Source organism: Equus caballus, chromosome 27, assembly GCF_041296265.1.
Source record: "Equus caballus isolate H_3958 breed thoroughbred chromosome 27, TB-T2T, whole genome shotgun sequence".
In the NCBI taxonomy this organism is placed as follows: domain Eukaryota; kingdom Metazoa; phylum Chordata; class Mammalia; order Perissodactyla; family Equidae; genus Equus; species Equus caballus.
The window spans coordinates 57,478,865-57,492,080 of record NC_091710.1 but is presented as its reverse complement, the minus strand read 5'-3'; the positions used below and the strand labels follow the sequence as shown (position 1 = coordinate 57,492,080).

Genomic DNA, 13,216 nt, shown 5'->3' with positions numbered 1-13,216 from the left:
TTTCTGCCAGTCCTGGAAGTCAGTGAGTAAGGTAGAGTCTGGTGGGATGTTAATTCCCCAGGAAGGTGGAGAAAAGGGACAGTCCAGGCAGTAGACATCACATCTCCAAACCACCTGCTCAAGCCACTTCCCAAGACAGCGCAGCCCGTGTCAGTTCTTGTGAGGTGCCCTTCAACCTCAGGCAGAGGGCAGGGTCACGGATCCTGGAAGACTGAAGGAACCTGGTGAGGCTCTCCCAGAAAATTAACCTAGACCATAAAGTTTGCCTACAAGTTTAGGGAGTTAATGGTCTGCTTGGCTTCATCAATGTCTAGTTGAGAACTGTCTGCTTTTCTAGAGTTGAGGTCACATTCCTTTTTCGTTAAATGCAGTAAAATTGAGACAACTTTTTAAAATCACGTAATCAAATTTCACATCACTAAAGGCTGTTAAACTACTTGCCGTGTGCTGAGAGATGGAGACACCTGACAGACCAGGCAGCCTGGCTGGGCAGCGGTGGGGGTTTGAAGATTTCCTCTGCTCCGGTCCTGCTCTGCTCCTCTCTAGCTGTGTGTCTCTGGGCTGTTTTCTCATCTCTGGCCTCTGTGTTCTCGTCTGTCGAGGGGGGCAGTGGTGCTGCCTCACAGCGGGTGAGAAGTCAGGGGAGTCACGTCCAGTGCTGCCTTCGTGATGATCAGGTCTGCTCCTGACTGCAAATCTAACGAAGCCCATGGCCAGGCGTGGACAGTGGATCGCTCTGCCTGTGCATGTTCTGTGATGAGACAGACTTTAACATGAGCAACAGAGCACTCTGTTCTTTATCTTCCTGTCTTTGTGCTCACACGCTCACTCATAAACACATAGATGTGTGAGTTTAGATTTTCTCTTGGATCCAAGGAATCTACCTGGAATTTCAAATAGCTACGGTTTTATTTAGCTTTACTTAATTCTAGTTTTATTATGTTATCAGAGAGTTTGGCCTATCAGATCTCTACTTTGAAATGGGTTAAATGTACCTTTGCGGCCGTTTTCATAATGGATTTTTGTAAATATTTTATTGACACATGAAAAAATCAGATTCTCTGTTTGAAGGATGTGATGTTTTCTGCTTGTCCATGAAGCGGGGTTTGGTGGTTATATTATTGAATTCTTCTCCATCCTTCCTTGTTTAGAATTGTCAACTTTGAAGAGATATATAAAAATCTCCTACAACATTTTTATTTCTAACAAATTTTCATTAAATTTCCAACAGATTTTGCTTTATATATGTATCTAAATAGAGGCTACTGCCTGGTTTTATTTCTTTGTAAATTGTCTTTTGCCTTTTCATCTTAATTACCATTTTAACTTAAAATTTCAGTTTGTCACCTGTTAACACTGCCACTCTTGTTTTCTTGGTGTTTGCGTGTAACAGTGTGGTAGTCTTCCTGCTGGGTGCCCATCCATTATCCGGTCCTCCGTGGGTAACTGGCTAAGCCAGCCGTGCTAACCCTGAACCGTCTGCTAGGGGTTTAGTTGTTTTTTTAAAGGATTTTTTTCCATGATATTAGAAAACTGTAGTTTATGTTGATGACAGAAGGGGTAGTTAGGAAAACTTATGCCCTAGGACACTCATTCCACATTGGCGAAGGAAATCCACCAAAAGCAGAGTTCTCAAACTTGGTCTTAGGGATCCTTTTTACTCTTCAAGATTAGTGAAGACCCCAAAGAGATTTCACTTATGTGAGTTATATCTATTAATATTTATCATAGAGAAATTTAAAAATAGACAGTGGCGTTTTTCACACCTTTGCAAATCTTTTTGCTGTCTGCTGTAATAGAGGACAGCCGAATTCTCAGGTCTGGTCCTGAATTCGGTCTGCTACAATAGCACATGTCATGTGGCCTCTGGAATACTCCATTGCACACTCATGAGAGCGTGAGAATGAGAGGGAAAATAACATGAATGATACTGTGGAAGTAATTTTGACCTTGGGGACCCTAAGGAGTCCCTGGACAACACTTTGAGAACCACTGCATTGGGGTAGCAGTCTGCCCCTCACTTCTCCTGGTGGTGAGAGTAGGGCTGTGCAATGCTCCTCTTTTTTTCTCTCATTTTTCTTTGAGGAATAGAAGAAAAATGGATTTGCATATTCAGGTCTGTTTCTCTTGGGTCCTAAGTATTACAGCAGCAAGAAGCCCATTTGGAAGGTTTTGTTTATTAAACGAGCCCCGTGGCTCAGCGGCTGAGCCTCTCTTGGGTCAGAACCAGGAAGCCCATTGTGGCTACATATCCAAGTCACATCCCAGTCCCGCTTTTATCAGCAGTAATAAAGCTGATCTCTTAATCTCAGTCAGCCTGAATTCTTTGTCTCCAATTTGGTTCTAATTCAGGCAGGAGAAATGGATATTCTCACCATTAAAGTGGTGCTGATGGTGATGATGGTTGGACAAGAAAGACATCTGATAATAATACTTAGCTGATTTGAAAAGATTGACACTGCTGCCATGGCTTCTCAGGTGTGTTCAGTATGACCTAGTCTGACTTCCAGCCAAGGCCCTAAAGTGCTGTGTTTCTGTAATCACTGCGATATGGGACATTTTTTATGTAAATATATCAGAAGTTGCAGAATGATTTTTTCCTGAAGATTATCATGGGATTGTCATATTTATAATGTTATTTTTGGACTTTTACAGTCAACATGGCTATGTGAGTATGCGAGTTAGCATTTTCTTTTCTCCTTCTGAAATCATGAAAGGTGGCAAGGAGAATTGGAAGGAGGGGTTGAAAAATTCCTTTTCCAGAGAAATTGGAGGCAGATGTAATTCACAGATTCTCCACGTATTTACAGCTTAGCAAAAGCAGCTGTGATTGAGCAGAACTAGTACGGGAAGAAGTGAGTAGATGTGCTCATGTTGGCAGAAGGACTCAGCAGGGGCAGGTGGGCAGATCCGGAAGACGCCAGCAGATACATGTATTGTCCAAGAGAGACCTGGCCTGGACAGCAGAGCTGACAGATGCTAAATTCCTTGCTTACAAGTGAGGAGGTTACAGGGGAGAGGGCTGACCACAGAAGACTTCTGAGACCCAGCTAGACCCAGAAGTGGTCTGTGGGCCAACCCAGGAGCCATGCAGATGAGCTGTATGTGTGAAAGCCAGCTTTCCCCGCAGCGGCAGAGAGGGGCAGCATTTGGGCTCAGCAGGCTCAGGAGGCTGAGCAGCCTCCTTCAGAATAGGTGCTCTTGGAAATCGTCCCTCACTCAGAAATAAGTATTAACAGAAGGCACCTGACATAGCGTCAAGTTTACCAAGGAAAAGGTGGGAAGGAGCAACCAACCCACGGCTGCTGAGCACCAGGAAATGTCAGGGAGGCAGGATGTGGGGAGTGGGGCAGAAACCAGGGGCTGTGGATGCAGATCCCAGGGCAGGAATGCTGGGGACCAGGGGCGATGGTTTGTGCCTGCCTTCAAGGCAGCAGGGGACAGCCCTGAGAACAGAGCAGAGAACCATCGTGAAAACAAGGGGGGCTGGAAGGAGACTTGGAGAAGGCAGGCACTGGAAACACAAGAAGGGACAGAGGCTGTAGAAGTGAGAAGAGACTCATCAAAACCCAACACTAAGAGTGAGTTTAAAGAAAATTACAGCTGCAGAGGACAGACAGTAAGAGAATATCCAGCATATCCATGACTGGAATCTTCGAAGAAGAAAGCAAAACGATGGGACCAAACAAATATTTAAAGATAACAGCCATGAAAACTTTCCTGAGGAGAAAATAGCCTTGAACCTACATTTTGAAAGGGCAAACTGTGTGCTGGGGAAACTGACCTAGATCGGTCAGTGTGTCACATCCTGCAAAGTTCTTACTCACCCAAGATGAAGTGACAAACACACAGTCTTACAAGGAGTGGAAATCAGAGCGGCCACTCTTTTCTCCTCTTGTCCTGACACTGTATGGTGATAATCACTGTGGTTGTGTGTCCATATCAAATGGATTTGTGCTTAGCCTGTTTCCTCTTTCTTTTAAGCTGTTGCAGCTAATTGCAAAATCCCAGTTAACATCATTGAGTGGTGTCGCACAAAAGAATTACTTCAACATTTTGGATAAAATCGTTCAGAAGGGTAAGATGGTGACTGATATTTTTAACAACCTAAATCTTAATGAGAAATTTAGTGCAAGGAGATGAGATTTTTAGAAAATGTTTCCCCAGTATGTATGTTGTCAAAAACAATAATGTCAAAGAATGTGATAGTATGGAGACAGTAATATAAGTTGGTCCCTCCAATTCTTAATGTTGTGTTACTGTTGTTTACATTTTTTAAGTTGCTTTTGCATACAAAGGAATGTGTTATAATAAGAAAGATAATTAATCTCTGAGTTTTAAAAAGATATTCTACCTTTTCATGGTTAGTCATTCCCAGTCACGTCAGCTATATAGTTGTTTCCATAATTGGCAGGCTGTGACTTAGTCACTCAGGTGTCAAACAAGCCTATAATTTTCTTTTTAATTTAATGGTTGTCTTGATTAATTAGTGGCTAATAATAAATGGAACTTTAAATTTCACACCATGAGTTTATGCGTGATATGAATTTTACTATATGTATAAACCATTTTTAAATATCAATTCTCTTTATGATAAGTATAAAAGAAAATAGAGACTGATAATTTTAAAGGCAAAATTGTAGACTCAACTGAAAATACGCTATCGGGCAATATTTTAAAGTTTTTTTAATCTCATCATACTTGTGATAGCTCAGAAATGATGCCACTTTGGGGTTGCAGTGAAATTAGTCATTGTTTTTTATGGTGTTAAAATACACAACATAAAATTTACTGTTTTAACCATTTTTAAGTGTACAGTTCTGTGGCATAAAATACATTCACACTGTTGTACACCCATCACCCCCATCCATGTCCAGAACTTTTCCATCTTCCCAAACTGAAACTCTATCCCCAGTCAATACTCCACATTCCCTCCCCCAGCTCCTGGCACCCACCATCTACCTCCTGTCTCGGATTTGACTCCTCTAGGTCCCTCATACAAGTGGAATCTACAGTATTTGTCCTTTTGTGGTGGCTTATTTCACTTAGCATAGCGTCCTCGGGGTTCATCCATGTTGTAGCATATCAAAATTTCCTTCCTTTTTAAGGCTGAATAATGTTCCATCATGTGTACCATACATGCCACACTTTGTTGATTTGTGTTTGTCGATAGACTCTGGGGCAGTGAAACGAGATCGTTTTTCACAGTGGCGGTGAACTGTATCAATCTGTAGCTTTGTTTTTGTTTATTCCAGTTCTTGATGACCACCAAAATCCTCGCCTAATCAAAAATCTTCTCCAAGACCTGAGCTCTACCCTGTGCATTCTGATTAGAGGAGAAGGGAAGTCCGTATTGGTGGGAAATATAAATATCTGGATTTGCCGACTAGAAACTATTCTCACCTGGCAACAGCAGTTACAGAATCTTCAGATGACCAAGGTATGAATTTCTGGGCCTAAAAATGATTACTCTGTTTTTATATTACAGAAGTCATTAACTCTTCTAAGTGTACGTGAAAGAGTCTTAACAGCTTTTTGAAAGACTTTTTTTCTTTACCTTTTCATAAGTATTCCTTCAATTGTTTTAAGATGTGTTAGGATCAAAAGACCTTGTAATGGCTTACAGACAGTGGGAACAGTAATCATTAAGAAAGAGCTGATCATGTGGGTGATGAAGTGGTGAGTTAATTTACCTCTCAAGGAAATTGTGTTTCCGGCTGAAACAACGTTCAGTGAATTAAGGCTTTTGTGTTGCCAGCAGCTCTCCACCGTGCAGGGTTGGGGCTGCTTCTCCTCTTGCGTGCTGTCTTCTGTGTGTGTTGTGTGTACTGTGTATTGATGGTTCTTTGACAAAGTGAACATGGGGAAAAGAAGGTGCAAATCATGTCACTCGCTCTGATGTTTTTTGTTTATTCTGATAACTAGTTCCAACAAGAAAATGTTAACACCATGGACTACAGGAAGTGTCTTAGGTGTGTTTTATTTATCTCTTGTACTCTGTAAGAGAAAGAACAGATGGGATACGCATCTCTGTGGCCTGAGGGATAAACCATTCCACAGATTCACTGCTGTAGAGGCTCATCACTGCCCCAGGCTCCACAGGAACGCCGTCATTTTCAGAAGTGTATTTGCCATCTAAATATGAGACTTACATGATAAGGACGGATTCCCTGATGTGGATCTGAAGCTGAAGTGAATACATGAACATTCAGTGTCATAAGAGCTAAGCAGACTCGATGGAAGCATGCCTCGGATGTGACCCCACTGTGCTCCAGGCTCTCTGTGGTCCAGCTCTGCCCACCTGTCTCACCTCATTCCCACGGGTAAGGGGCTGTGTTATCAGGGTCTGTCTGTAAGACACACAGCATGGTTTGCTGTGGAGCCTTGACGTAAGGGCTCCAGGCCTGTTTGTCCCTCGTGCAGCCACCTCATGAGGCAGCACCACCTCAGCTAGTGAACTCTGGGAACTGCAGTCTGTGGTGGTCAGCAGTGGGGTTCAGTGCTCAGGACCCCTGAGGAAGGGGATGCTTGGCTGGGAAGTTCCAGCAGGGCCAGCTGCTGGACATCACTCAGAGAGAAATGTGGGTGAAGGACAGCCTTAGCCCAGTCAGGAGGGCCCATGCCTGTCACTGCGGGAGAGGAGGGAGGAGGCCAGGGAAATCCTTCATCCTCTCCCTGGTGGGCTGGCAGAGCAGGCAGGCATTGGTATGTCATCACCCTCCTTTCAGATTTTCCTTTCCCCTGACACTGACTTGGAAGAGCGGCAGAGAGAGGTGTGATGGGAACTGTGTGCGCCCAGCTGCCCTGCCAGGGTGGCCGAGAGCCACACTAAGGAGACAGTGCACACCCCAACCCTGGTGCTCGAGGTCAGTGCTCTGCCTCAGCTAGAGACGCCTCGTGTCACATGCTGTCACTTCAATCAAGTGGGAGAAACAAGGCGCAGAAACGAAAGTAAGGATATCCTTGAACCGAGGTAAAGAAAGCACAGATGACAGTGCAGAGCACAGGTTATGTCCTGTCTGGACCTGGAGGCAACCCCTGCCCTGGCGGCTGGGTGCTGGCATCTTCCAGTGACTCCCTCAGCCCCTCTCAGACCCCTTCCATGTGCTCAGCATTGGGCAGGCAGTGGGCCTCTGTGGTGAGCTGGGTGTTCCGCCCCGTGCGGCTCAGCAGCAACAGTGCAAGTCGGTCAGCCCCACCTTCCTCGGAGGGTTGTTGGGACACAGCATCCAGTAACGCGGCTGCATTTGTAGGTGTCGGATGCATCAGCCACACTGGGCTGAGGTGCCTCTGGCTGGTGGCAAGTTGCTGCCTGGTGTTGATTCACAGCCCATTTTAAGGGGACACGAGTGGTGGGAGGGTAGGGGAGGAACCGCCCAGAGCTCCCAGCTCGCCAACAGCAGAAGCCAAGAGACTGAGTGGCGTTGAGATCAGCTCAGCCTCATGGGACGCAGTTGCCAGTTTGCTGTGTGAGCCAGCGCTTGCCTTTCTTCTGCATTTTCCTGACAAAAGACAGCTTGATACTCTGAGAAATAAGTAGAAGGCTCACATAGTGTTGAAAGGTTTCCAAGAACATCTGAAAGGCTGCTTGTCATCTTGTTCTGTCACTTGATTGACTCTGAGACTGACGGATTCACTCACACCCGGGGGTGACTTTCTTACATGCTTCTGGGAAGTAAAATCCGTCACTGCCCATTAGGAAGGCTCCACCGCCTGATAGAGTGACCAGGTGGAACGGCAGACAGAAGCTGTCTGTCGCATCAAGCTTCTACCTTCTCTTTTTAAAACATTTCTTCTGAAAATAGATGACCGTTTTCCTTTAATTTCTTGGTGGCTTATTAGAAATAAAATTATGATTTACTGTGTGCCATCAGACTGCTGGGTTTAAAATAGCTTTAAGCTGTACATGAAAGTTAGACTCCGCTTGTCTTCTGTGGCATCAGGGATGTCTTGGTCATGCAAGGAGGCTGCGCAGCTTTCTCCTGTGACCGACTGGCGTCACCCTGTGAACCTGGTGGTTCCTGAAGTTGCAGGTCATCAGCGTTCCTTCCCATCAAGAGTCTCTGCAGTGAAGAGACCGAAGAACGACCTCACATCCGGTCAGAAGTGCACAGGGTGTGGCCGCAGGGGGCGGAGCAACGACAGCAGAAGGTAGAAGCAGATAATTTTGTGTCGACGTCTCCAAGGATCTTCGTAGAGTCTTCTGGCTGGATTAAGCAGCCTCATTTTTATGACTTAATCTTATAAAAAGACTGGTTTTTAATCCAAAACAAGTGCCAGTGCTTCACTGAGCCGTGGGGGCCCTGGCACATGGGTGCCGGTGGGCAGCTCAGGAACAGCCCAGCAGCCCCGGTGTGGGAGGTCATGGCCATGGCAGGTGGTGAGTCTCGGCCTGCTGTGTGTCGTTGAGATCTCATCTCGTGAGCAGTGTGCGCCTGGAAAAGACACCACAGACCTCTGCTCTGCTCCTCAGACAGATGTGCTGTGCTTTCTGAGCTGCACTTGAAGGCTCGGTGGTGCTGGTGAAGCTGAAGTGCTGTCATGTTTACATCTTCTGGTCTCTTCTTGGTGACCCTACCTGTGACCTCCCTCAGTAAGCACTTACTAGACACCTGCTGTATGCCAGGACCATCATGGGGTGGGGGCATGGCAGCCAGTAGACATGGCTTTAGTCCAGGGCCTGCGTGCCTGGGGAGTTGTTCGTGGAACACACCCTGGTGATCAGTGGGGGTTGGTATACAGCAGACACCCACACAGAGCGTCATTTCATGAAGGCCACCACCTTGTGGGGTGCTTAAAGAGTAGAAATTATCCAGGTGGTGCTGTGCTGGTCAGTGCTCAACAGCTGGCTTTCAGGGGCAAAAGCCCTGTTGGTAGCATTTGTCAGTTTCTCACCTGGCTGATTTCAGGCCACCAGCAAGTCACCTGGCTCACAGAATTCCTGAAAGTTGCAGAATTGATTTCCTCAAGCCAGTATGGCTCGGCTCCAGCACACCACTGCGAAACCAGGGGCCACAGGGGCCTTCGGGCAAAGAGCTGCACGGCCAGAGGCGTGGGAGCCTGCGTTCAGGGGCAGTCACAGGTGCTCCAGGTGCCCAAGGTGCTTGGAAGAAGGCGTGAGAGATGAGGCACGGGAGAACTCAAGGCCAGATCGTAGGGTAGACTGCAGCCTCTGGGTGTGCGTGAGGGAGTCTTGGCTGTTTCCAGTGCGAGGACATCGAGATGTCTGCGTTTGAGGGAGCCCCTCTGGTACCAGCAAGGGGCTGAACCTGGGGGAAGCAGACCCCATGACATCGTACAGCTCAATGGTGGTGAGCACTCCCTGAGGAAGTGACAGGTACGACGTAGGAGATGCATCAGGGAAAGACTGGGCTGTGTGTGGTGCCTTCCTCCAAGTGGGCATGAGGGGAGGAACAGGGGTGGCCTCCGTGGTGGGGTGGGCGCACCGCAGAGGAGGCTGAGCAGAGGGGCAGGCGCAAGCCGGGCAGTCTACTTCCTGTCACCGGTTCTCACGTGGAGCTGTGACCTCAACCCATGGGGTTCAAGCAGAGATGATTCAAGTTTCTCTTGGCCAGCGTGCTTCCACAGGGAGCGGGAGTCCCCTCTCTGGATGCAGGAAGTGAGATGGCCCAGAGCAGGAGAGGGGAGCCTCTGTCCCTGTGCATGTCCATGTTGTCACGAGTCCACAATGGTGACACGCTTAGCTCACCAGGAGCAGCTGAGCTAAAATGCAGTGTGGTCCAACATAGAAGACTTTGCTGCCACTTCACATTCGAATGGAAGATAGCGTTTAGATGAAAAATATTGGCATTTCTGTTGTCCTCGCTTGTTTATAGTCATAACAGGGCTGTAAATCTGGACCCTTCCAGAAAACCAGATGCCAAGTTTTCACACTGCAATCTGTAATGCTTCGCCCATCCAGGATTTGTTTCAGCCACATCGTACCACCTGAGCCCTGCCATATCAGCAGCAGATAGTATGACATCCTGTCTGACACAGAACTTTCAGGAGAATGAAGCCCCTGTTCAGAACAAGACTCAATTCATGTACTCGTGTTAAGACTAGTAGTTGGGGATAGACTCACACATATGATCTTTCATATTACACTGCCACGTGTAGACAGTAGGAAGGGGAGGACTGGCTGAATCTCGACTCAGCCGTGCTTAGTCCGTGGTGACTTGTCATCTGTTTGTGCCTCAGAGGACATCTGGTTGCCGCGGGCACCCGTCCCGTCCTGGGGCACAGGGGCCGCCCGAGCAAGGTTCCCATCCGGGTGGTAGCAGAGGCACCTTGTGTGATGGCGTGAAAGTGAAGCGACACACGTGACGGACACCACGCGGTTCCGTCCAGGGCGTTAGGCTGTCCTGTGGACTGGAGCGCAGAGGCCCGTGGTGCCCAGCAGCAGCGGATGCCCGCACGTGGGGTTGGGGTGGCTCGGCAGCGTCCTGCCTCGAGTCGCCCGTGCGGAAGGATGCCCATCGAGGGCCTCCGGCTGGAGTATTTCTGAGCACCGGGAGCCATTCCCAGCTGCGCGGCGGCGGGACGAGGAGGGAGGGACGGAGAAGGGCCTCTCACCACGCCCTCCACGGACGGCAGGTGGTTCCTGGGACCAGACTCGGGGAATTAGTTCATCCGTTGCATGCTGGGTACTGGGGTCGTGGGAGGCAGCCGGCCGGCCGCGGGGGTGACCAGCGGCAGACAGAAGCCGTTCCCCCACCCAGCAGGAGCGGGCTGCGGCTCCAGCGGGCGTCCGTGCACGGACGTCAGACCCTCCCTCCGCCAGAACGTCCCGCCCAGCCGGTTAGCCCGTGTGTCCCTCCGTTGGAGGCACTGCTGGTGCGAGTCTGCGATGCGCTGGGGGACTGAGGGCTCACGGGGTGAGCACAGAGCGGGTCCGGGCTGGGATCCCAGGCCGCCTCCGGGCCACCACGGCACCAGCAGCCTTTCCTTGGACGTGCCTGTGCGCTGCGGCGCCCACCCTGTCGGCCCCCAGGGATGGACACGCCGCATCCACGCCAGCGGGTGCTGGGGAGGATGGACGGCACAGAGGTTCAGCCTCGGTGAGATGTCGCCCTCCCAACGCCGAGCCCAAAGCGCTGGACCTTCAACACACCCGCGCCCGCACTGTCCGGGCCTTGGGCCACGCCGGGCGCAGACGGGGCAGGCGTGCTGACGCCGGCCCCCGGGAGGCGCTCGCTCCGCTCCGCCATCGCGCGTTCTCAGGGCCCGCCGTGTTCCAGGCATGTCTTCTCAGTGTGGTCATCCTACAGGTCAGTGAGCCTCGCAGGAGTGCGGCGTCCTGGAGGAGCCGTCGGTTCTGCCCCTCTTTGCGCTGCGGCCATCACTGGACAGCCCCGCGCTGGCGGCCTGGCGCGGCCGGGGTCGTGGGTGCGGGCGCCCGGCCGTGCAGCGTGGGTGCAGCCCGGCTCGGGCTGCGTCTCCTTCGTGCGGCCACGGTTCGGAGCGTTTGTCCTCGCCTGGCCTCCCGGGCTCCGTGTGGCTCAGTGCAGCTGAGCCCCGGGCGTCGTGCGCTTGGTGAAACGCCTCCGTGTTCTCCTTCCAGCACGTGGACAGCGGCCTCACGCTCAGCGACCTTCCTCTGCACGTGCTGAGCAACATCCTGCACAGACTCTCGGACGGGTGGGACGTCGTCACTCTGGGCCAGGTGACCCCAGCGCTGTCCGCGCTCAGCGAAGACAGGCAGCTGTGGAGGAAGCTGTGCCTGTACCACTTTGCCGACAAGCAGGTGAGTGCGGGGCAGAGACCCCGGGCTCGTGGCGCTCTTGGCGCAGGCCGGCCTGCGTACTGTGCCTGCGTGCCCTTCAGGTACTTTTGTTTTTGGTGTACTTTTTAAAGAATTAAGAATAATCAGGACTAATAAAATCACTTATGGTTTCTCTTCTATAGCTTATAAGTTTATTTTTCATTTTCAAAAAAACACAGTGATTCTAAAAACAACCTAAAACAAAACAACAGAACAAGAGCTGAGTTCTTCTTCACCTCTGTCAATAGCAAGATGTTTCGAGGTTACTGGTTTATTGTCTTTTTTCCTTCACTTGGTGACTCAAATTCCAGTTCTGCCTTTTATGGTGCTGCATACCCTGTAAGCGTCATGTTCCTTCTAGTTTCGGTTATCAGTGGGCAGTGCACCGCTCCTCAGTGTCCACAGAACATGCTCCCCTCCCCGCATTCCTGTCCCATGGGAACCAGCACGCAGCAGTTCATGTGCATTTGCTGGGGGCCTTTTCCCAAGTAGTTTGCTTGTCCATTCTCCAGCGTTAAATCCTGTTGTGCTGTTTCTGGGCTGGGCTGACTCGTGCATTCGCTCCGGCATTGCACAGGCGTTTAGGGGTGTCTGCTGTGGGTAAGGTGGCATCAGCAAAGGCAGACATGGTCCTGCTGCCATGGAGTTCCTGTCAAGAGGGGAGACAGACGTTACACATGTCACCAGGTTCGTGTTTGTGAAGCAGCGTAGAAGCATGTGGCATTGCACACGCGAACGTTGTCCTCTCTGGGAGGACAGGGCGGGGTGGGGGGTTCCTCGAGAGCATTACTGTTTCGTAGGCCGTAAGCAGGTTCTAGGCCGACAGAACTCTGTATGTAGAGGCCCTGGAGGGAGGGGTGAGGCGAGCAGACGGAGACGGGCGGGCAGTAGCCCCAAGGCCTGAGAGACCACATCAGATCCCAGTCTGTCCCCAGCAGACCCAGAAAGGCACTCAAGTGTTGAAACAACGTGCAGTTGTAAACGGCTGTTCTTGTTCTTGTTTGGGGGATAGATGGGAGTGGGATTAGGGAGACCCACTGAGAGACATGCCGAGAAAGAAGGGGTGCTGGTGGGGAGGAGCAGACGAGGGAGAGAGAGACGCCGATGGACTGAATGCGGGTCGGCTGCAGGGGCAGGTGGGCAGGAGGTGCCCCAGCGGGTCTCTGCTGGCACAGGGTGGGTGGCAGTGCCTTCCCTGCAGAGGGAAGACCGGCTGGGGTGAGAGGAGGAGGTACAGCGGGATTCAGTGGGGTTTGAGTTGCCTTCCGGATATCTGAGGGAAACAAGTCGAGAGGGCAGGGAGTATTCTGAGGAAAGGTCTGAGCTGGACACATTGATTGAGAGGGACCAGCATAGAAGTGGTCTTTGGGCCTCGATGGACTCGCCTGGAGAGAAGGACCGGAAAGAGATGAGACCTGGAGAGCCTTGAGGAGCAGCTCCAGCAGCTGAGTC

The 13,216-nt window shown here is 50.2% G+C and overlaps 1 protein-coding gene across 25 annotated transcripts in view; it reads left to right on the top strand.

Moving 5' to 3' along the window:
- Positions 1–13,216, top strand: part of FBXO25 (F-box protein 25) — a 182,966-nt gene that overhangs the window by 161,138 nt on the left and 8,612 nt on the right. For all 25 annotated transcript variants that reach the window (XR_011433160.1, XR_011433162.1, XR_011433157.1 and 22 more), the window contains 3 exons: positions 3,985–4,078; positions 5,256–5,440; positions 11,564–11,746. Coding sequence is in view for 16 of the 25 variants with exons in the window: in XM_070252855.1 (XP_070108956.1) it covers positions 3,985–4,078; positions 5,256–5,440; positions 11,564–11,746 (462 nt within the window). In the remaining 9 variants the exon portion in view is untranslated. The remainder of the gene's footprint in view (positions 1–3,984; positions 4,079–5,255; positions 5,441–11,563; positions 11,747–13,216) is intronic.